Source organism: Pecten maximus, chromosome 4, assembly GCF_902652985.1.
Source record: "Pecten maximus chromosome 4, xPecMax1.1, whole genome shotgun sequence".
NCBI classification, from domain to species: domain Eukaryota; kingdom Metazoa; phylum Mollusca; class Bivalvia; order Pectinida; family Pectinidae; genus Pecten; species Pecten maximus.
The window spans coordinates 11,071,791-11,096,760 of NC_047018.1; the positions used below are offsets into that span (position 1 = coordinate 11,071,791).

The 24,970-nt window shown below is 36.7% G+C and overlaps 1 protein-coding gene across 1 annotated transcript; it reads right to left on the reverse strand.

The window, feature by feature from the left end:
* Window positions 1-210: 210 nt before the first annotated feature.
* Window positions 211-24,963, reverse strand: LOC117325221 (aminopeptidase O-like). The gene is made up of 15 exons (XM_033881310.1): window positions 24,487-24,963; window positions 23,646-23,812; window positions 23,247-23,349; window positions 22,851-23,051; window positions 22,523-22,709; window positions 21,809-21,927; window positions 21,465-21,561; window positions 11,091-11,198; window positions 9,872-9,912; window positions 9,693-9,756; window positions 7,568-7,627; window positions 6,324-6,404; window positions 3,058-3,174; window positions 2,435-2,521; window positions 211-372 (listed from the first exon to the last, which is right to left on the reverse strand). Exons 1-15 carry the CDS (start codon window positions 24,921-24,923, stop codon window positions 229-231), a joined length of 2,013 nt encoding a protein of 670 aa, XP_033737201.1. The 5' UTR covers window positions 24,924-24,963; the 3' UTR covers window positions 211-228.
* Window positions 24,964-24,970: the final 7 nt, after the last annotated feature.

Consider the following 24,970-nt stretch of genomic DNA (forward strand, 5'->3'; position numbering starts at 1 on the left):
AAACATCAATTTTTTACTTTTCACTTTTTTAGTGAATCTATTGCTTGAGATGGCTTCTAGCTGTTGATTTGTCTATATGACAACCTGCCACAGAAATAGATTTTACATGCCTAATAATATTTTTAAATAATTCAAAGGTTATAGCCACTCTAAATAAAGACAGTTATAATTTGCGACATCACGTTTTAACATCAGGATAAAAGACATGTAGGTCAAGGTAAAACTTTATTAACCGAACAACATAGCACGTACAGATTTCAGCGGGTCAGGTTCCATGTCGTCTTTCAGCTGTTCGAATACATCAAATGCTAGTAACTTCTGTTCCTTGTCTCTTGAAATAATAAGTTCACCGTACAAATACACCCCCATTGCCTGAAAAAAGACAAGATATTACCTAGAATTTAAAGGTAAAGCTACGAACTAAACAAGGGCAGCATTGATTTAGCACGTAGATGTATTTACTTGTTTGCTTTCCCACATTAATAGAATGTCCACTTTTCTAAGCAAAGCCTGATAGTTTACATCATACAGAAATGTCAACTGATGTCTAGGATGTCAGAGCTACAGACAGACGATGGACTATACACGAAGACAGCAGTGCCAACTGATGTCTAGGATGTCACAGCTACAGACAGACGATGGACTATACACGAAGACAGCAATGCCAACTGATGTCTAGGATGTCACAGCTACAGACAGACGATGGACTATACACGAAGATAGCAATTGTCTCAATCGAGGTACAAATATCAACAATATAGAAAACTATTAACTGATCTGGATTTCTCTGATCCATCATACATTTTTGTGTCTTTTGTAAAATCCTTTCATTTTATACTACAATTTTTTGTTTCAAATTTACATATCAATAGTCAACAGATCTGACGAAAATGCACGAATTTGTTGGATTTTTAGCTGAAATACTCCATAAAATTAATATTAAAAACACAGGTACATATATATACAGTTAGTTACATTTCGTAATTGTAAACGATATCTTCTTCAGGTCATCATACATATAGTACACACACATTTGTATCTTTAATGAGGATACTTTATGGTATTTTGACTGATAAAATTCAGAGACATCAAACAACATCACGGAGGAATTAAAGTTTCACATTTCTAAAATTCTAAACAGTGTCACTATTCAAATGAATTAAAATGCGACATGCAGGTTATGATAAACATCGGGGACTAAAATCCTTACAAGCAATGTCTTCCAACTGCAATCTAAGAGGGTTGTATAAAAGACACAGAAACCATTTGCATCTTTCAAAATGATACCAACCACTATCAAACTTTTCATCAACTTGCCTCTTTAAACATAAGCGGTTATTCAAAAATCTCAAATCGATCGATATTTTGGGGTTGAGATACACCAGCTTACCAGATGATGGGAAAAGGAGAGGTCTATATATACCAACTAACCTGATGACGGGCAAAGAGGGGTCGATATATACCAACTTACCTGATGATGGGGAAAGGAGGGGTCGATATATACCAACTTACCTGATGATGGGGAAAGGAGGGGTCGATATATACCAACTTACCTGATGATGGGGAAAGGAGGGGTCGATATATACCAACTTACCTGGTGATGTGGAAAGGAGGGGTCGATATATACCAACTTACCTGATGATGGGGAAAGGAGGGGTCGATATATACCAACTTACCTGATGACGGGCAAAGAGGGGTCGAGATATACCAACTTACCTGATGACGGGCAAAGAGGGGTCGATATATACCAACTTACATGATGACGGGCAAAGAGGGGTCGAGATATACCAACTTACCTGATGATGGGCAAAGGAGGGGTCGAGATATACCAACTTACCTGATGATGGGCAAAGGAGGGGTCGAGATATACCAACTTACATGATGACGGGCAAAGAGGGGTCGATATATACCAACTTACCTGATGACGGGCAAAGAGGGGTCGATATATACCAACTTACCTGATGATGGGGAAAGGAGGGGTCGATATATACCAACTTACATGATGATGGGGTAAGGAGGGTCGATATATACCAACTTACCTGATGACGGGGAAAGGAGGGTCGATATATACCAACTTACCTGATGACGGGCAAAGGAGGGGTCGAGATATACCAACTTACCTGATGAGGGTCGATATATACCAACTTACCTAATGACGGGCAAAGGAGGGGTCGATATATACCAACTGACCTGATGATGGGGTAAGGAGGGTCGATATATACCAACTTACCTAATGACGGCAAAGGAGGGGTCGATATATACCAACTTACCTGATGACGGGCAAAGAGGTGGTCGATATATACCAACTTACCTGATGATGGGGAAAGGAGGGGTCGAGATATACCAACTTACCTGATGATGGGGAAAGGAGGGGTCGATATATACCAACTTACCTAATGACGGGCAAAGGAGGGGTCGAGATATACCAACTTACCTGATGATGGACAAGGAAATGTCTTATATCTCCATAATGTTTCTTCAGTTTGTATTTGATGACGAGTTCACACCATCGATGCTGAATCTGTTTTATAGAAATACTGTAAATGAATCTACTGCTAAGATTCCTGTGCTGAATATACAAAGACACATACTTTACACGGGTTATTGAATCTTAATCCTCTAATAGCAAGGCGACATTGTTCCCTTCAGGGCAACAGTTTTGCAAAACTTTTATTACCTATTTCAAATGTGAGGCACATGTGTATACATTGATGAGTTTCTTAAATAATTTTATAAGTGTCATTTTGAGATCAGAATCTAATGTAACAATTGACAAACAGTGGTGGAGGAACTCCAAATATTGTTATCTTTATTTAGTTACATCCCAGTATTGTTCTGTAAAATGATTAAGTAAGTTAGTCGTGTTTCTGCTCATATATAAACAACATGTTCTGCCCAATGATGTTCCACATTGTATTCAATGATGTCTATATATTTATTGTTTTCTGTATGCAAATAAGCAGAAACAATCGCATTATATACATTAGTAGAATTACGATGATGTTTTACTATTCAAATTACTATTATCACATTTATATAATATCAAAGAAGCCATACTTCTGCATTTTGTGCGGATACATTGTGGAATGCCCCCAGGCCATACAGTACATCTTTAGAGACTTTTCTAGCTTGTAGAAGTTCCTCCATTAGCAGGGTAAGCTGAACAGCATCCATCTTAAAATGGAAATATACTCAATCAACCAACACAGACAGCAATGTTCAGGATGTAACTATGAGCGGTCCATGGGCAGCTAGGATGTTCATTTTGTATACATCTGATACCGCAGCTACATGGACCGCTAAGATGTTTATTTTGTATACATCTGATAACACAGCTATTCCAGTAAACCAAAACCTTTAAGATGGCATAGATAGGTAACATTTTACAGGCATACGAGTATGGACATATGTATGATAAATAATAACACCATAAATCATGAAAACAAAACAAAGATTCCAACTTTACTCGATAAAACGAAATAACAATTACAGAGATCTAAAAGGAGTCGTTTATTTAAAAAAGTGATAACAGTCCAAGTGTTCGAGAAAAGTAACCGTCTTCTCTTTTAACGACAGCATTAATCATGCCAATATCGGTAAAGTATTGGTCACATCATCAGAAAGATGATCAGAACTGACAGGTTCAGTCTCTGTTCCTTGTCAATCTGAATACAGAACCGACAGGTTCAGTCTCTGTTCCTTGTCAATCTGAATACAGAACCGACAGGTTCAGTCTCTGTTCCTTGTCAATCTGAATACAGAACCGACAGGTTCAGTCTCTGACAGGCTCAGTCTCTGTTCAAGGCTAATCTGAATATAGAAACCGACAGGCTCAGTCTCTATTCCTTGTCAATCTGAATACATAACCGACAGGCTCAGTCTCTGTTCCTTGTCAATCTGAATACTTAACTGACCAGCTCAATCTCTGTTTCTTGTCGAACTGAATACAGAACTGACAGTTTCAGTCTCTGTTCCCTGTCAATCTGAATACAGAACCGACAGGTTCAGTCTCTGACAGGCTCAGTCTCTGTTCCCGGCTAATCTGAATATAGAAACCGACAGGCTCAGTCTCTATTCCTTGTCAATCTGAATACACACCGACAGGCTCAGCCTCTGTTCCTTGTCAATCTGAATACATAACCGACAGGTTCAGTCTCTATTCCCTGTCAATCTGAATACTGAACTGACCAGCTCAGTCTCTGTTTCTTGTCAAAAGAATACAGAACCGACAGGTCAGTCTCTAGTCCATGTCAATCTGCAATCAGAACTGACAGTTTCAGTCTCTGTTCCCTGTCAATCTGAATACAGAACCGACAGGTTCAGTCTCTGACAGGCTCAGTCTCTGTTCCCGGTTAATCTGAATACAGAACCGATAAGCTTAGTCTCTGTTTCTTGTCAAACCGAATACTGAACCGATAAGCTCAGTCTCTGTTCCTTGTCAAACTGATTGAATGTGTTCTCAATAAAATGTAAATCATAAATAACCCTGTGACTACATTGTATACATAGTCTCCTTCATTATCTCTTATTTCGATAAATACCGCCGATTAATATGAGATCCTCAGGTGAATGCGGCTATCGACACTCGCCTGCTCGTTACAACATCGCTGATGATTAACACTCGTTATCACAGTTTTAAGGTTAATGTTTTAACATCGGGTTTTCATATAAAAAGTTCAACAACCCAGGATCATCCCTAGGTTAGTCAGTGATGTCTCTATCTTATGAAATATCGAAAGACAATTAATGATCCACGGTTCTGTCCTCCTTAAAAGAAGAGGCCCAGAGGGCATGTATCGCTCGCCTGGTTTGATTTCACCAAACCTCAAAATAATGTTCATGTTCAATTCGCAAATGGCTTTATTTGTTGATGTTAAACAATGCTATATGGTTATATGAGGGATCTCAACTGATTGTAAGACATAACCCAGAAACGAAGTCCAGAATACAATGTACCTAGGGGTGTGAAAAGATAAATGGGATTGTTTTTACGATATGATTGTGTTAAAAGAGACCAAGTCTCTTGGACGGGGAAATACCCCTTGGCCTATTTCTACATCAGGATTGTTTTTAGCCCGTGATGCCCAGCAATGCTATGAATATAACCAAGAAACTATCAGTAAGTCAATAGGGGTGGGGAACGAACCTAAGGTATATTTCTACAACATGATTGTGTTTATCTTTTCAAAAACATAAACAAGAAACTACCGGTAGGTCCCTTAGGGTGGGGAACGACATTTGTGCCTATACATGTACAACATGATTGTGTTTATCTTTTGATGCCCAACAATGCTATACCTGGTTATAAGGTGGGGACCTAAATGGTTTCAAAGAAACTAAGTCCATTGGGGCAAGCAACGGTCACCAATTTTGTCCTTGCTAACCTATCCCGCCAGATCTCGGGCATTTAACTACCCCCGATAAAAGAGAAGCTGGAAGAGAGGAAAATAATGGTCCGCACATCACTCATCATTCTGTAAATACACTAATTAATATGTATCATTATTGACATCTAGGCCAAAGTGCCAACTGCAGTGATCGGACCTGATCATGTTTCCATTACGTTTATTGTTATTAAGTCACGTTTGGATATGTGGCAAACCAAGCAAGCCCGCGAGTAGCATAAACAAAGCTAGAGAGTTGATTTAAAAATGCCTAGGTGTTATTTTTGTAGGGGCCTATACAAGTGCGTTACCGCTACATATACGCAAAACAACCACCCTATGTTTCTGTTATGTGGGCTTTATGAAAGCACCGTTAGTATTAATCCCAGAAGTAGTAATTTGTCTAAAAAGGTTCTCCTGCCTGACTAAGATGATTTTCTACCGGTACTCGAGTTTACTTTCAAAGTCTGACCCCATACGCTTCCACCCAGGCCCACAACAGTGATATACGTATAACTGGTACTACATACATTATGGAAATTAACATTCAAAACAAACAGAAACAAATTGTATCCATTCGATTTATCTTAATTTCATATTATTATTCCACCTTAACAAGTCAGAATAGTTCGAGAGGATCCGTATCGTTCACCTGGATATTCTAACGAGATGGGCAAATATTCGTCAAGTAGGCATACACACAAAAAGTTTTGGATTTAAACTCAAATATAAAGCATACATTTATCTGTTTACATTTGTATAGAAATCCGAAAATGCCAAAATACATTAAACCATCCAGGACTTTTAACGATCATGATGCTAATAATAATATTCTGTTGAAAACATGTCATGGCCGTAGAAAATTCACCATTCAGACATCACGTACATGTCCTATTCGATTAATTAAGTGGGATTCGAGGTTATAAAAAAAGAACAAACCTTCATCAAGCATTGTCGTTTCTGCTGCCATTTTTGTCTCGAACCCTTCTGATACCTGGAAATATCGGCTAAATCTTTAACCTAAATCAAAACAAAGAAAGTAGCATAAAACAGTATCACGCAAAATGCTCTCGCAAGGTTAAGACTTTGCAATATATATACTGGATAAATATGTAGTATATAATGTCTTCCCATACATCAGTTTGATAAACATAACACATAGAAGTTTTGACAAACAAGACAGCCGCGTGTAGTTTCCATCAACATCAATACAAAAACAAGAATTTTGATGCCATCGCCTTAGAATCAAAAAACCTTTGTAAAGATTTTTATCTTTTTTTTTTTTTTGCTGAAAATGTTTTATTTAAAGTGACTTGCAGGAGAAATGATAATCATCATTGCAATAGTTTGATTAATCAATGATGTTCCGTAGGTCAATGTCAAATTGATTCAATAAGCTTAATAACTAATAAACTACCGTAAAAAATGCATGCCAATGAACGGGTCCGAGACGGTGCGTTAGTCATCAAACATGACACAACTATCACAAACGAAAAAAAGATAATAATAAAGGATAGATATATCTATAATTGAGATACAGGTCCATCACACAGGAGATACAGGTACATCACACGGGAGATACAGGTACATCAAACAGGAGATACAAGTACACCACACAGAAGATACAGGTACCCCAAACAGGAGATACAGGTACACCACACATGAGTTACAGGTACATCACACACGAGATGCATGTACATCACACAGGAGATACAGGTACACCACACAGGAGTTACAGGTACATCACACACGAGATAAATGTACATCACACGGGAGGTACATGTACACCACACAGGAGTTACAGGTACATCACACAGTTTTGTTTTTGTTTTTATGGGGGTTTTTTTGGGTTTTTTTTACATCACACAGTTTTGGTAAGGAAGCACAGTGTGAAGTTTGAGTTTGATTGGCTGAAGGGAACTCGAGTTATTGCATGGAAAGCAATTTTCTATTAATAGAAAGTGACCTTGACCTTTGACCTTTGAACCTGAAAAGCCATCCCAAGCAAGCACTTTTGGTAAGGAAGCAGTGTATGAAGTTTGTGTTTGATTGACCAAAGGGAACTCAAGTTATTGGACGGAAACCAGAGTGCGGACGACGACGCCGCCGACACCGACGATGTATGTCACCTTTAAAGGCGACACAAAAAACTACATTAAAGTCCATTAGAAAATAGATCATACCTCATCAAGCACCTGGTTTGCAACAGTATTTTCTATACCCATTTGGAAATTTTGTAGATGCTGAAACAAGAAATAGCAAGGTCTTTAAAATTAAATTGATTAGTGAAACTAAACCCTAAACCTTGTCTAGGTTCTTCTTTTGACCTTTTAGTTAACTCGAGGGAAACTATACATATTTTCAAGGAATATTGAATTATTGTGATTATAATGTTGATGCTCCCTTTCAGTTTATATATTTAAATTTCACATATATATCCACGTGTAGCGGACATTACTACAGTGATTTTCTATGGTGCCATAAACAATGAAACACATCTATTAGTATTCAATCCGTTAAACAGATCAACAGTCCGAGGAATCAGTCAGGATCCATGTACTACCTATATTGAATTGATGTCTATAAATAGAACAGATGATTAAGGGCGAGCGTTAGATATAGCCCCTGAATTACAACGAAAGCCCTATCTAGGTGGTACCCCTGTATTCCTAGTATCATATTACAAAACAACCTACACAACCAAAATTAAATTAATTTTACAGCATCACTTTCATTTCAATGGGCGAAAAATTTGTCAAATCTAGTCAGGTTCTGGTCATGGTGTCAAATCAGGGAATAGTAGTTGTCTTCATAGTGCCATAATACACCAACAGAACCAATTTGTATGAGTTACTTCTAATGTGTCTATCAGGAAACGGAAGTTGGGAAAAATCAAAAATTGAAAAATTAGTTGCTGTTGCACATATTCCTGTAAACTTCCTCAAATTTCGCCTTGTGGCTCTTGAGAAAAAGTGACAAGACGGAAACGCCCGTGGCAGAAGAAACAAAATACAAAAGAAGAAACCAGACCACAGCACATAAATATTTCATTGTTTGCAGTCACGTCTTCGGCAGCAAATTTAATTCTGAATTAAATATGACCAGACTGCCTGAATTTTTCCATAATGTAGCCATGGTCCTAGTGAAATTCAACATTCTTAGGTGATCGGGAGTCATCTAGAACCTCCTACAACCTCCTGTCTTCAATTTGCTTTTGTACATAATACAACATGATCATCAACCGAAATTATTCCATTAGTAATCATGGCTGAATCTTGACAATTCACTGCTTAAAATACAACTTTTACCTGTAGATTTAATTTTCCCTCGCCAAATGGGCATTTTGTATCAACCAACTAAAACAGCATTATTATTGACTGAAGATAATTCAAATGCTTAAAAAAAATAATCTACACTGAAGATATGGTTATCACAGGAAAGGATACACGTACCAATTAACTGTCATATGCATGGTATGTACCTGCACCTGAATACATTATAGGAAGTGCAAATGGAGTACGAATGAAAACATGTACGCCATCACACAAAGAACCAATGGAGTACCAATGAAAAAATGTATGCCATCACAGGAAGTGCCAAATGAAGTACCGATGAATACATGTACATGGTCATCACAAGAACTACCAATGGAGTACCTATGACACATGTACATGGCCATCACACGAAGTTCCAATTGAGTACCAGTGAATAAATGCACAAGGCCATCACAGGAATGCCAATGTAGTACCAATGGATACATGTACATGGCTATCACAGGAAGTGCCAAAGAAGTGCCAATGGATACATGTACATGGCTATCACAGGAAGTGCCAAAGAAGTGCCAATGGATACATGTACATGGCTATCACAGAAAGTGCCAATGGAGTACCTATGGAGTACTAATGGATTCATTAATTGCTATCATAAGTCATGTAATAAGGTGTCTTTCTGGTTTTGCAAGTCGATATATTATCTTACTGAGCATGATGAGCAATAGTCATTGCAAAACAAGTGGCTTCATTTATTGGACATCAGTTACACTAACCTGTTATTGTTTTGACAGGACGTAACATTGTAATGTTAGTAGAAATTAAGCATGTACTTCATTCCGTAGCTACCTTATCTAAACACTCGGGTGTAGGCACACTTGGTCCCTCCATTTTACAAGAAGTATATGGTGATAAACTCATTTTGACCAATTTCGTTTCAAATTAAATACTTTATTTCATTCTTTATTGATATTTTCTCTGATCAACAGCAGATAATTTTAAGTAAAATGCAAAACACAAAAATTTTGATTAAAATTACCTTGGGTATACCAGGGTAGTCCAACCACTCGGAGCTAATTACTGCCTCTGTGATATGTTCTTCCCTTTCAAAATAAGGAAAACATAACCATTAATGTCAATCATATCTGACTTGCCCTGAATAACAAATATATAAGAATGACACTTCCGATTAAAATAACAACAACAGATGGTACTCACTGTAATTCTGAACATTTCCTCAGGAAAAACGACAACACTTCCTGCAATGTAATATGTACTGATTAGTATTCAATGGTTAGTACAACTGACTAACATACGAGCCGTTATTACTGATTAGAGTTCAATGGTTAGAACAACTGACAAACATATGTTTGGTTTGGTTTGGTTTTATTTGTTTAACGTCCTATTAACAGCTAAGGTCATTTAAGGACGGCCTCCCGTGTGTGCGATATGCATGTGTGTGGTGAGTGCGTATGCGTGTTTTGGGAGGCTGCGGTATGTTTGTGTTATATCTCCTTGTGAGGGGCCAGAACTTTTGCCGATTTATAGTGCTACCTTATATATAGAGAATACATGGTCAGTGTCTTAAAATATAACCTGTATTTTGGCGAGGGCAAAGAAAGACAAAAGTGGCGAGCCTTGGCGAGCCACTTTTGTCTTTCTGTCCCGAGCCAAAAATACAGCTTATATTTTAAGACACTGACCATGTATTCTATTTATCCTGCAACAGTCATAAAAATAATCATCAAAAGTAATCATTTTGAAGTGAAACGGTGTCAAAAATGATAGAAATATGTTCGCCTTTTAAACGTAGTTTCACTTTGAAGTAGGTCAGTCGAACTGACGCACGTGCTAAGATTCCAAAATACAGCTGTTTTCCGTCACTGCCGTATACATCAAACATATATATACAGGGTGTTTTCCGACAATGCGGTGGCAGTTGCAGGATAAAATGGTTAGTACAACTGAAAAACATATGAGCCGTATGTATTGATTATAATTAAATGGTTAGTACAACTGACAAACAAACGTACTAAACTTTAACGTAATTACACAGGCATTAGGGAAGAAAAAATGAGGAGGAATAAAACAAAGATAGGACCATGCCAATGAGTAAGTCATCTGATAGTTTTGTCAACAATGCTTATTTTCAGAATTCAGACCTCTCTCGGAAACGTCAGAGTGGTTTTTCGACGCTGGTTGGTCAATGATCGTAAATGTAGGCACGTTTACAAAGAGAGAATTTTAACAGCTGTTATATAAATACTAACGCACGGTATTGTCTTGGATATACATGAATATCTTTATAAATCGATCATTTTTTCTCTTCAAATTATAGCGAAAGTTGTGTATATTTGGGCATTAAGGGAGGTTGCATTTCTTTGGCGTATTAGATAAGAATGCATGAAACGAAATGTACATCTGATATGTTTCATACCCGAGATGAAACCAGTCGTCCATTGAACTGTTGTACATAGTCTTTCATCACACGCAGAAACGGTTTTCTTCCTGCCTTTTCCTCAAGGTGTCTCAGAAGAAAGTAGCCCTGGCCAACACAACGAGGAAATAGAGTTATATATAATATTAAGCGAAGTAAAGCTAATACTCATTGCGATACATAAACTTATCCTGAAAAGGATTTATTTTTACTAACATATACATGTAGTGGTTGTACATATCAACTAGAAAAAGGTACATGAAGCAGATCAACACCGACAGAAAAACAAACATCAAAGTTAAACGAAATACGTAACTGATCGACAACTACAAAAACAACATTAACAACAAATCTGTTTATTTCATCAAGTTGTAAACATGTCCCATTTTATAATGATAAAGGTCACATGGAAGCAGAATAACATATTGATGGCACGAAACAGAGAATGGTGGCGCACAAACAGCATCACAACTCAAAACTGAAATAAACAAAAACATTAAGGGCATAAAATCAATAAAACATTAATTTACATGTAGACAAGTGTAAATGAACAAGGAGATCGGAAATAACAGATCAAATATAATAAAAATCACATTATAAAATTTGCTATCATGTTGTTGTTTTTTTTGGTTTTTTTTTTTAAGTTTTAGTTATATTTTAACTGTGAGATGTCAACTAAATTAATATACATTCGTGTATGATGAACACTGAGCTACATAATACATGTGATGTATCCATTCATGTATCATAAAGCTTATCATCGGTGCCATAATTTGTACCCCATCTGTGTTGCTACACTGTGGTTTTTCGTATCAAACATTATTTCTTCATTTTGAATAATGAGAAATTGTGAACTCACAAGAGCTTATCCCTTATCAATAAATGACCTTTACACCAATACTATTTTCAGCATACTGAAACAAACAAGCTTCAGTCTCTGAACAATCATCATTCTAACGCAATTAAAGTACAACATACATATGTAACAGCATCTTAATCTTATACATTCAACAGTATGTAGTTAATGGTTAAAGTTTGTACTTCTTTATTGTAGTTAATGGTTAAATTCTGTACCTCTTTAAGGAGGATTACATACTACTAAGAAGCTACTACATTGTAGATGTTTTCCTCAACAAATAACTAAACAAAATACAATATATACAATGACAAGATACAACACAGATACGACACATATTCACACACTGACACTAAGACACTTAACAATTACAGAAAAGAACAAGAGATTCCAGAGGGATCTTGGCGCCCACCATTGAATGATCTTTATAGGTTCCATGTCAGATTGATCTTTTCTCTATTTTTCCCTTCCTCTTACTAATCTGTTCAAATTGAGAAACATCCATCAAGTACTTTTTCAACCAAGGGGAACCTACATATGAAATTTGAGAAAGATCCCTTCACTACATTCTGAGAAATAGCGATAACAAACTTCAATTGTCAAAATCCAAGATGGCTGCCTGTCGGCCATGTTGTTTTCCGATTGGTCTCAAAATGCAATATGCATAACTAGGCACCAAGGGGAACCTACATATGAAATTTGAGAAAGATCCCTTCAGTACTTTTTGAGGATTAGCGATAACAAGAATTATTTACGGACGGACGGAGGGACGGAGGGACGGACCACGGACCACGGACGCAGGGCGATTTGAATAGCCCACCATCTGATGATGGTGGGCTAAACAGGAAACGTAAGAGAGGTAGAAAGAAGTGAGTTTTTAATCTGTTGGACAAAGTATATACAATGTAGGTATGGTTTATGGTCGGCTGTGCGAGACCTATCAGCTGTTGTACGTGAACCAATATCAGGGTGAATTATAAAATGATTTATTTGTTTATTTATTTAATCAATTAGAATAATAGTGCTACCAATTCATCTTAATGGGTTTTCTGTTAAAATTTGAAGTCAGTTTAATATCTTTCTGTTGTACTCCGACATGACCAGCGATACAAATCATGACGAAAGATCTTGTCACATCCTTCAATCCCCATTGCAGATAAAATTGATGAATGTGTTTGTTGTCTTTAAAGAATGAAAAAATAATTGATTGACTACATTATTCTATACACACTCCTGAACTTGAAATCAAAAACACTACATGCTCTGACATGTCAGACGCATTAACTGACTACGCAATGCTTGCTATCCAAAGGATGACAATTTTCTTAAAAATGCTACAATGCCGACTACTCTTCGGGTGAGGTTATAGCACAAAGTACATGTATGGTATGTGTTGGTATTGATTAAAAATATATAAAAGCCTATTAAACAAATCTATCATAACTGTATTTCTTTAACTGTGTCTTTGTAATAAAATATTTACTATAAAATATGCATGTTTACGTCATAATTGACATTGATGAAAACCTTTTGGAAAGGTATGTTCAACAAAAACCTATCCTCCAATATTTGCTCTGCTAAATATCTTTATGGATTATAGATAGACCAACACTACTAATAAAAAACACTGTTAGACAGACTGTTCAAATTACATTGCAACTGTGGTTCGTCCATCAACCTTCAACAATTTGTGTTATCGCTATATCTTGAGAAGTACTTGCAAATGGGTTTTGATAGATAGAGACTTTGAGATTTTCTTATGGTTGCATATGTTGCAATCAGTTTAATGATTACATTGTATAAATACTACAGGAAGGAGATTCCATTTTGTGTGGGGACAGATTGTCTCTCTTAGCAGAACAGATATGTATTTTTAAGTGTCTGGTACATGAGTCAGCAGGTATGAGGATTGATGGGTTTATGACCATTGGGTGGTGTGTTATTTTGTAGGATAGTAAAATTCTTGTCTGTAGTCTTCTTGTTGCCATTATAGTTGGTGTATCATCTCTGTAACTCTAAAGTGTTCTGGTATTTCTTTGCGACATGTCGTGCTGATCTGCGTTACATTTTTTCGAATTGTTGTATGTGGTTGTTGTGTTAATATAAGAACAGAATTCCACTTTGAGTCAGATTGTCTAGTGCTTTGTATGCATGTTCTTAATGCAGGTCGGTGGAGTTGATATCGAGGTTTCATTTGATTTGTGCAATGCATTGACTGTTATGTTGCTTATGTTTTTGTCCAATAAGAAGTTGTTTTGAAGTGTTATGCCAAGGTACTGGACTGTACATGTTCTAGGGTGTGACTTTGGAGTTTGTGGTTGTAGTATATTGTGTTTCATTTGAAAGAAACGTTGCATTTGTCATGGTCATGAGTCTGCTTCCCATTTTCCTGCTGCATCAAGGCCTTACCGTTATTTTAGTGAGTCTTCATTAATGTTACCACATTTTACTTGTATGTAGATGACCTTTGTCCCCAGGTGTGCTCATTCAGTTTCGAGGCGGTGACTTACTGGTGGAATGAAGACAAACGCAAGTACGAAAAACTCTGCTATTTGCAGCTTTTATTACTTTTTAGCACAAAATTTCAGTGAAATGTCCCGACTCTCTGCCGTAGCCTTGTCTCAGATTTTTAAGTACGCGATCGTTTAATGGAGTCATAAGTCATCTCTAGACCTGTGTGTCTTGGGACAGCCTAGTATCGTTAACATTATCTGCCAAGTCATCCGGTTCATCAATTAATTTGTATGCTAATTAAAGTAAATACACGTGCAAGTAAATTAATGTGCAAGTAAATGAAAACCTTGCATTATTATTTCTGCATTTAATAACCTTTTTGACTCAAAGCCTATATACATAAATATATGGGGCAAGGAAGTAATTCTTTTCATTGTACATACTGCTGGAATTACTTCTTTATTAACATATTAACATTTCAAGTAATTCGTATCATGCAGACATATCTTTGCAAGGATCCAGTGTTATCCGGATTATTACCATATATATTATTTCTTTGCCCCACATATATAAGACTATATCCGATAATATTCCGTAACGTATATATACAGGAACCGTTGCATTACACCTTACCTAATAAAAATACCTAAGATACGGTATATATCTAACCCTGAAATATATCAAAACAATTACCTGGTACAATTTACTTAGATATATCTATGATTATAAGACATGATTATATATAGGGTTACAAACTATTTGAAAACTAAATGTCTAAGAGGCATCATTCTTGTATCTTGATTGCTGAAGCGTGTTATCACTTTCTTAGTTAATATTCCATTTATCTTTCCAGTATAATGGCATGTGTACTTGTAACTATATTAATTGTAGGTGTGCAGTCATTCAGTTTTGAGACTGATCAGAATAACCCAATGAGTATTTTATTTACAGGTAGTCATCCTGGATGTTGACAGTTGAAGTTTGTCATCACCAATTCCAAAAGAATAGTTTTCACACTTTGACATCACTATTGACATTTCATTATCAGGATCATAATGAAGGCCTTTCGGTGAGGTAAGTCCAAAGACATACGCAGCCTGTAGCCTAACTTTGCAGCCAATATTTGCTCTGCTAGACATTTTAATGGGTAATATAATAGATATATCAACGCTGCTAATCACAAACTCTGTTACCAGACAGGCTGATCAAATAGCTTTTCACCAGTGCTTTGTCTGACCATCCTTAAACAATTATTGATGTTTTTTGCTGAGAGGAACTTGCCAATGGATTTTGACAGATGAAGACAGTTTCTCTAGTTACACCTGTAGATAAGGCTTCACCCCGAACTGTGCACATTCAGTTATGACTATTGTAAGTTGGAATGAAGATGGCTCCAAGTGTGCCTTTGATTATTTATAAGCACGAAGGTACAACAAAATGACCTCTCACTCACTGAACAAGTCTCAGTGTGTGATCATATATACATGTACATTAATTTGTATAATGGATTTGTAAATCTACACCTACTATAATAGTATCAAGGTTTGCCTCCCATGGCCCAGGTGTCTTATGACACTCTTAACTAGTATCATTTTCCGTCTGGTCTGTGACCCAACAGCTGATTAAGAGCTCTCTTGAAGAATGTTTGTGAGACCAACCAATTTGAGAATCCCGCATTTTACCCAAGCTGACAAATGTTTACAAAGTTTGAAGTTTGACACTATGTCACCAATCGAGTCTAATCTAAAGGTCTACAACTAATGACATAAATGTCTTTTGTCCAGATTAACATTATCACCTAGAACAAAACCTCATCAGTAAATTAAATCACACATACAATTGTCAGCTCAATTTGAATAAAACGACGAACAGTTTGAATGCATTTGACAAAGAAAACAGCCCTTGTTACAATTGTAACCCAACCTCCACACAAAGTCATGACATTACAACAATTCCTGATGACAGAAACAAAAGATCACCTGACACAAAGCACTGAAAAATTCTCAACCATCTCAACCAACCAGATGACTGGAAGGTCCTATGCCATTAGTGGTATATCGATATATTTACCCTAAAATAGCACTAGCTTCATACCATGAATATGGGGAGTAAAATTAAAGTCTGCTCTTTTAATTTGATAATTGAAGGTTTTTCATATGAATGTCAGTTGGGGATTCATATTATTGCGATATTATTTGAAAAATTAGAAACATCCAAGCCAGCTTTTATTACAACACTAAAAGCAGTACAAAGGGAATAAAATTAACGGAAAAGATTAAGGAGACTTTATTATAAGTAATCCATTTATTGATTTAAAACTAGAACCAAATGACAATAAAATACCCCTGCAGTTGCTAACTATAATCATTTCAACCAATCAGAAGCCTGTCTATTGAGGGTATTATGAACGTCACTCAAAACTTTCATTTCTGATCAAGAAATGGCTAAAAAAATGAACCACCAGAGAACTCCTATTTACTACCAATTGTAACAGGATTCCTTACGCAGACTGAGTGTAGTTTTAAAAACCAACTTATGTTCACACAGGTAGTTTGAAGGAAATCAATAATAAAACAGATTTCTAAAGGCAAATAGCTTTCACAAATTTGAAACCTTTGTAACCAATTTTTTAAAAACAATTTGAGGAAAAATGCATCTCTTACACATGTGAATGGTTTACTGTACACAACTGACCCAGTATTAAAAGTTGTCCAGACAACTGCTTTTCAACAACAAAGAAGTATAAATCAACCAGGCATCAGGAGGAACAATATGTATACACCAATGTCAGAGTGAGGAGGAACAATATGTATATACTGATGTCAGAATGAGGAGGAACAATATGTATATACTGATGTCAGAATGAGGAGGAACAATATGTATACACTGATGTCAGAGTGAGGAGGAACAATATGTATATACTGATGTCAGAATGAGGAGGAACAATATGTATACAACGATGTCAGAGTGAGGAGGAACAATATGTATATACTGATGTCAGAGTGAGGAGGAACAATATGTATACACTGATGTCAGGGTGAGGAGGAACAATATGTATATACTGATGTCAGAGTGAGGAGGTACAATATGTATATACTGATGTCAGAGTGAGGAGGTACAATATGTATATACTGATGTCAGAGTGAGGAGGAACAATATGTATACAACGATGTCAGAGTGAGGAGGAACAGTATGTATGTACTGATGTCAGGGTGAGGAGGAACAATATGTATACACTGATGTCAGAGTGAGGAGGAACAATATGTATGTACTGATGTCAGGGTGAGGAGGTACAATATGTATATACTGATGTCAGAGTGAGGAGGAACAATATGTATACAACGATGTCAGAGTGAGGAGGAACAGTATGTATGTACTGATGTCAGGGTGAGGAGGTACAATATTTATATACTGATGTCAGAGTGAGGAGGAACAATATATATACACTGATGTCAGGGTGAGGAGGAACAATATGTATACACTGATGTCAGAGTGAGGAGGAACAATATGTATGTACTGATGTCAGGGTGAGGAGGAAAAATATGTATACACTGATGTCAGAGTGAGGAGGAACAATATGTATATACTGATGTCAGAATGAGGAGGTACAATATGTATATACTGATGTCAGAGTGAGGAGGTACAATATGTATATACTGATGTCAGAGTGAGGAGGACCAATATGTATACACTGATGTCAGAGTGAGGAGGAACAATATGTATATACTGATGTCAGAGTGAGGAGGAACAATATGTATATATTGATGTCAGAGTGAGGAGGTAAAATATGTATATACTGATGTCAAAGTGAGGAGGAACAATATGTATACACTGATGTCAGGGTGAGGAGGAACAATATGTATATACTGATGTCATAGTGAGGAGGAACAATATGTATATACTGATGTCAGGGTGAGGAGGTACAATATGTATATACTGATGTCAGGGTGAGGAGGAACAATATGTATATACTGATGTCAGAGTGAGGAGGAACAATATGTATACACTGATGTCAGAGTGAGGAGGAACAATATGTATACACTGATGTCAGGGTGAGGAGGAACAATATGTATATACTGATGTCAGAGTGAGGAGGAACAATATGTATATACTGATGTCAGGGTGAGGAGGAACAATATGTATATACTGATGTCAGTGTGAGGAGGAACAATATGTATATACTGATGTCAGAGTGAGGAGGAACAATATGTATACACTGATGTCAGAGTGAGGAGGAACAATATGTATACACTGATGTCAGAGTGAGGAGGAACAATATGTATACACTGATGTCAGGGTGAGGAGGACCAATATGTATACACTGATGTCAGAGTGAGGAGGAACAATATGTATATACTGATGTCAGAGTGAGGAGGAACAATATGTATACACTGATGTCAGAGTGAGGAGGAACAATATGTATATACTGATGTCAGATTGAGTAGGAACAATATGTATATACTGATGTCAGATTGAGTAGGAACAATATGTATATACTGATGTCAGGGTGAGGAGGTACAATATGTATATACTGATGTCAGAGTGAGGAGGTACAATATGTATATACTGATGTCAGGGTGAGGAGGAACAATATGTATACACTGATGTCAGAGTGAGGAGGAACAATATGTATATACTGATGTCAGAGTGAGGAGGTACAATATGTATATACTGATGTCAGGGTGAGGAGGAACAATATGTATACACTGATGTCAGATTGAGTAGGAACAATATGTATACACTGATGTCAGGGTGAGGAGGAACAATATGTATACACTGATGTCAGAGTGAGGAGGTACAATATGTATATACTGATGTCAGAGTGACTTGTATCAAAATATATAAAATATAGAAATGTCAAAAGAAGATTTCTGAATTGTACAACTGAGAGGCTCCAAAACCATAATGTTTGATAGAGATCAGTTTAAAACTGAGAGAGATCTGTAGACAAGGACTTAAATACTGTTACAGTAATAAACAAAGAGTAAACTCTTTCAATGTTGTTAAATCGAATTTCTTCTTGCTCTGGAAAACATGATTATTCATCTGAAAGGGAAAATCCGAAATAAAGTACTAATTTAAATTAAAAATGAACAAATTTGACAAGTAAACAAAAAACAACGTTTTCAAGATCTAACTAGAACTGTTGCCAGGATGGTTGACTAATATCCTCTGCAAATCCCAGGAGTCAATGGACAACCGGAACTGTTATTCAGAGGCTAACTAAGAAACATTAATTGTGCATACCCCCATTTGTTAAAATCAGAATGGTTGGATTATGTGTTATTCATAATAAAGAGAGTCTAGTTATACTTACATCTTGATTGAAAAACTTGTTAATAGTGACCAGTTGATGGTGACAACAACAAAAAATAAGGTAAAACTAAGCACTAAGGGGAACCTACAGATGAAATTAGAGAAATATATATATCCATCAAGTAGTAATCAAGAAATAGGGATAATAAACTTTCCACCAAAATCAAAGATGGCCACCAGCTGATTTTTACAGAAAGGGGCATAACTGCAAGATATTTTGTTGAAATATTACAAAATGCAGATGCACAATTATATATCGCAAGGATGTACATATGTAGTAGGCTAATTTTCAGAAATATTGCTACAGTTCCTAATTAGATACAATTGACACAAAATTCCATACAGAATTTTTACCAAAGGGGACAAACTCTACCAAATGTTGTGGAAATTTCACAAAAAGCGAAAGCACTTAACAATATCTCACAGAGATGCAGTATGCCAAGCTTGAGAAACATTGCTTCATTATTTGAAACAGAATATCTACTAAAAGGGGTATTACTCTAACAAATGTTGTTAAAAATTTTACAAAAAACTTTGTTAAGGGTGTAAAAGTTGAGGAAATTTATAAACTTTATTGAATAGATTATATGGTGACTGTCTACTTAAAAGTTACGACTGTATTGTTCGATATACTATTCGGAATTCCTTAGTCATTTGACAGCGGAAGTGTTCCGAGTACAGGTAATTTGGCGCGAATATTGCACGTGCGGATTGCCGCGGTTGTCTATATAAGCCGGTACACCTGTGTAGTTCGCCAGTCAGATGGAAAGTCTTTATAGGACTGCCTGGCTCAGCTCTCCCCGACTCACGTAGTCAGATGGAAAGTCTTTATAGGACTGCCTGGCTCAGCTCTCCCCGACTCACGTAGTCAGATGGAAAGTCTTTATAGGACTGCCTGGCTCAGCTCTCCCCGACTCACGTAGTCAGATGGAAAGTCTTTATAGGACTGCCTGGCTCAGCTCTCCCCGACTCACGAAGTCAGATGGAAAGTCTTTATAGGACTGCCTGGCTCAGCTCTCCGTGACTCACGTAGTCAGATGGAAAGTCTTTGTAGGACTGCCTGGCTCAGCTCTCCCCGACTCACGTAGTCAGATGGAAAGTCTTTATAGGACTGCCTGGCTCAGCTCTCCCCGACTCACGTAGTCAGAATGAAAGTCTTTATCAGACTGTTATGGTAACACTCACTGTCAGTAGTTTTGTGTACTATCGTTATAGTATGGCCATGTAGCCGCTAGTTTACTAAACTACTGTCATGTTGTCCTATAGTATTGTGTGTGTTGAGTGTGTGACAGAATTGTATAATTTGTCCCTGTGTCTCTGTATATTTTTACATAGTGTTTAGTGGTACCCTAATAAAACTACCTGAACTTTGTGTATCTTGAGTTTGTGTTTATTTGTCAGACTTCACGTACAAATTATGACCCAGAATGTAAGACCCTGACGGACCCAAGATCACCGAACCTGGGTACAAATATTTTAAAGGTGTCGGTTTGAGGTGAAAAGCCGATCCTTTTCCAAGGGGAACAAAATAACTGAAATCATATATAATAGTGAAAAATAGTTTTACATTACTGGCTAATAATAAATGCAATACATGCTTGTGTGAACTGTTTGGTGCAATAAATTGATTGAATTGGAGCAGATTTGAGAAGACAAAAGACTACACACATTTAGTATTGTACAATGTAAGTACATTATACACTTACTTCTGAGGACTTTTATGTCAATGAATACAACACAACACCTACCTTTAGATAATGAACCTGCATGAACCTTTTATCAGGATTCATTCCATTTTTCACATAAGCTATACTTGACTCATCATGACTTTCTTCTTTGTTTGGCCTGAAACAATAATCAACGAACATAAATTATATAATTCTATATGTTAATGATAAACAAATATTGAATAAATCTTTAAAGATTCTCGCTTTGATATCAATTTCTTAAAATATGACAAATAGCCATTTATAATCACACACTGTTAACATATTATATAGTAAGGGAGATAACTTGCATTCATATTAAAACCCAATTCTGACTCAAAATTTATAGATTAAAGGAAAGGGTGGCATACAAAGGCCTGTTATACCTCAGTGTCTGGAGTTCCTCATCTGTGTGTTCCAGTTCAGCGACCAGCGTCCTATACCTGAGGAAGTCTCTTATCTCTCTATGGTGGTCCCCGTACTCTTGTGTCCATGCACCTACAGTCTGTACAAGATACCGAAACTTACCATTTTAGAGTGGCATAACAAATGCCTCAAGCATATACAGTATAATCAGACTTAAAACATGAAGCCTCCCTAATCCAGATCACTGTCTATACTGGCTTTAAAATTTGCTTTAGGAATTTTCCCCTCTTAATTTCTGTAACTAAAACTTGTCTAATAATGCAGGACTACCGGTATATCTATTCTGAAAATTGTGTGTTTTTTCTGTTGTATATAAATCCTTCTAAAATCAGCCTGTATATTTCTTGAGTAACAAAATCCTAGTATGCAGTTTGTGGAATTTTAGAAGGTTAACCCCAAAAAAATGGATTCTTTGGTTTCCAGAGATGTGGCTGTATTCCAAACTGGAGGTGGTTAGGTGAGGATCATCAAGTCAGATCAAGGATTTAAATCTAAAATAGACAGCTACTGTAATAACTGCTCAAGTGTATAATCACTGGTTTGTGAATTATACGCAGAAATTAATGCTGATGAGATATCTGGAGTATACAGATTATATACTGTTAAAATAGCATATAAATGTTAACAGAATGATCAACAGAAATATTAGGATACAGAAGCAAATTTTACATTACCTGCATAGCAAGACTGTGTATGATATCTTCTGTGTAGGTACAGAATCCCTCTGTTAGCCATTCCTCTGTCCAGTCACTAGGACCAATTGCCAGGCCAAACCAAGAGTGACTAACTTCGTGGGCAATGCGGACACACATGCTGAAGTCTCCCACCAACACTGACTGGGACAGGTACAGCATACTGGGGCTGTGGACATTTGTGTAGTTGTTGTTTTACTAATGACACTACTGTTTCAAAATGTAATATGACATAACATATATAATTGACCGCAAGATGATGTTAAGGAATATAAATAACCAACCTACCATAGCTGTTATACAAACTAACCTTGCCATGCCGAGGCTGTCAAACGATGAGGGTACCACTACAATGTCAAGTCTCTGAAAGGGGTGTGGCCCTAATGTGTCATATGCTGCTCTCAGGCAGCTCCCTATGTACTGACCGATCTCTAGCTTTGCAGCAGGTATGACACTGGAGGCACAGAACAGTCGACAAGGTACTGTTTTTTCAAGCTCTGGTTCAGACAATCTGTAATGTAAAAAACAAATGCCATATTACGATATAACAAAATCATATGTAATTTCTTGTTAAGGGAGATTACCTGTATTTCAGGTCAGGAAGCTAGGGAGATATTGAGCTTTAACTGAAGTAGACGCAAGAGTAGTAGCCAAGAGGAAACATGAAATATAAGGGAAACCATATGAAGAATGAAAACATATTTACCTATTCAAATCGATGAGAGAGCTGACACACCAATGTCCAATAGCCAGGGATATGGTGGAAGAAGGCATAGCCATTTGTGTGTGGTAATAAAAATGGGTCCAACCTACAACAGATAATCATGGAATGAAAGCTTGGCATCAACCATTTACCATGCATTAAGAAGCCTTTAAGTAAAATTCATGTTAGTATTATAATAGTTTACAAGAAAATTGTAATTCAGAAAAATATATTTACACACTTGAATGCCAGCAATATACTGAATAATTAAATAGCAATAGCAATTGAAGAAGTTCAATTTTTTTTGAACGTTAGATATTTTGACAGTCTATATGCAGCAGCTAAGTTAAACTTCTTTTCTCACCAAATGACTGTGCATGCTGGACTTTTATATATAATTACCATCTTCCGTGGTACTGATCACTGGGTCCCTGTCTCCACTCATCACAACTTCTACTGACCCTTCCACTGATACCACAGCTTGCCATGTAGCCATGGAGACAGGAGCATCCTGGCTAGGGAAGAGAGACCTGTTGTTTATCCAGTTCCCATGAGTATACACACATGGCCTGAAAAGCATACATGAAATGGAACTTACCATGCAATCTAAGAGATGAAAGATTGTGTTATATTCAGTGTCTGTCACAAAGTTAAAAGTATTTGATTCTAGTAAGTCTGGATCTAAAGAAACAAATTGCAGATATATAAGCAAAGCTGACTCCTTCGGGTCACACCCCTCGGCCCCTATAGACAGGTAATGGTCAAGTATTCATATCATCTCATCGATATATGAAGTATACATACTAATATACGATGTAATTCCAACCAGGTTTGAATTGATACCCAAATGAATAATTATCTTACAGAATGTTCTGATTGTAGCAGTAAATTTCACTCTGGTTCCAAGGGGAAACATGAAGGAAGGAAGGAATGATATTTCTTATAGACCACAGTTAAATCCTTTCATCTACAAGAAAACATATATGTACTACCAGGGTAATCAAGTTTCCCGCATATTTCAGTCTGAAGAGATGATTGCTGACATCAAAGCAATTTTGATCACTACCCATGACAGAAAATATGAAACAAAAGGTAATAGAATCTATATAGGTCACATGAATCTTTATATCAGGTGACCTTAAGACAATTAGCAAATAGATGCTGCACCATTGTCAAAGCTTGCTTGGCACTTCAGACCAGATGAACTGAAATAGAATAATGAAAATTGATTGGAGATACATACTTGTTATCCTTATCTACTGTCCACTTCAGTGACTGGCCTTCAGGTTTAGTCAGAAATGTTATCTTCATCATATTTGGGAAGTCCTTAATATTCGAGCATCCAGGCTTAAAAACTCTCAAGCAATGCTTTTCAACAATAAACTTTAAAGTAGTTGCATTTGAATTTTCCTTGTTCCCAAATCTTTTTATTATGCTGATTTGGTCATCAGCAACCTGATCAAGCATTTCCTCACAGCCAGTTAAATCATGAACATTCAGGATATTGATGTCACAACAGTCAAAAATCATCTGGAAATCTGAATCAATAAATTCATCAGAAGATGCCGCAGGATGAACAACTGAAGGTGACTTCGATTTATTCAGCATATATTTTGTATCCTCTGTAGAACTGTGATCTTGGTATAGTGCCTCTTCATTTTTCATGACCTTTTCTGTCATTGTAGTTTCCTCAAGTCCATCAGAGGGAAAACACTTTCTCTTTCTGT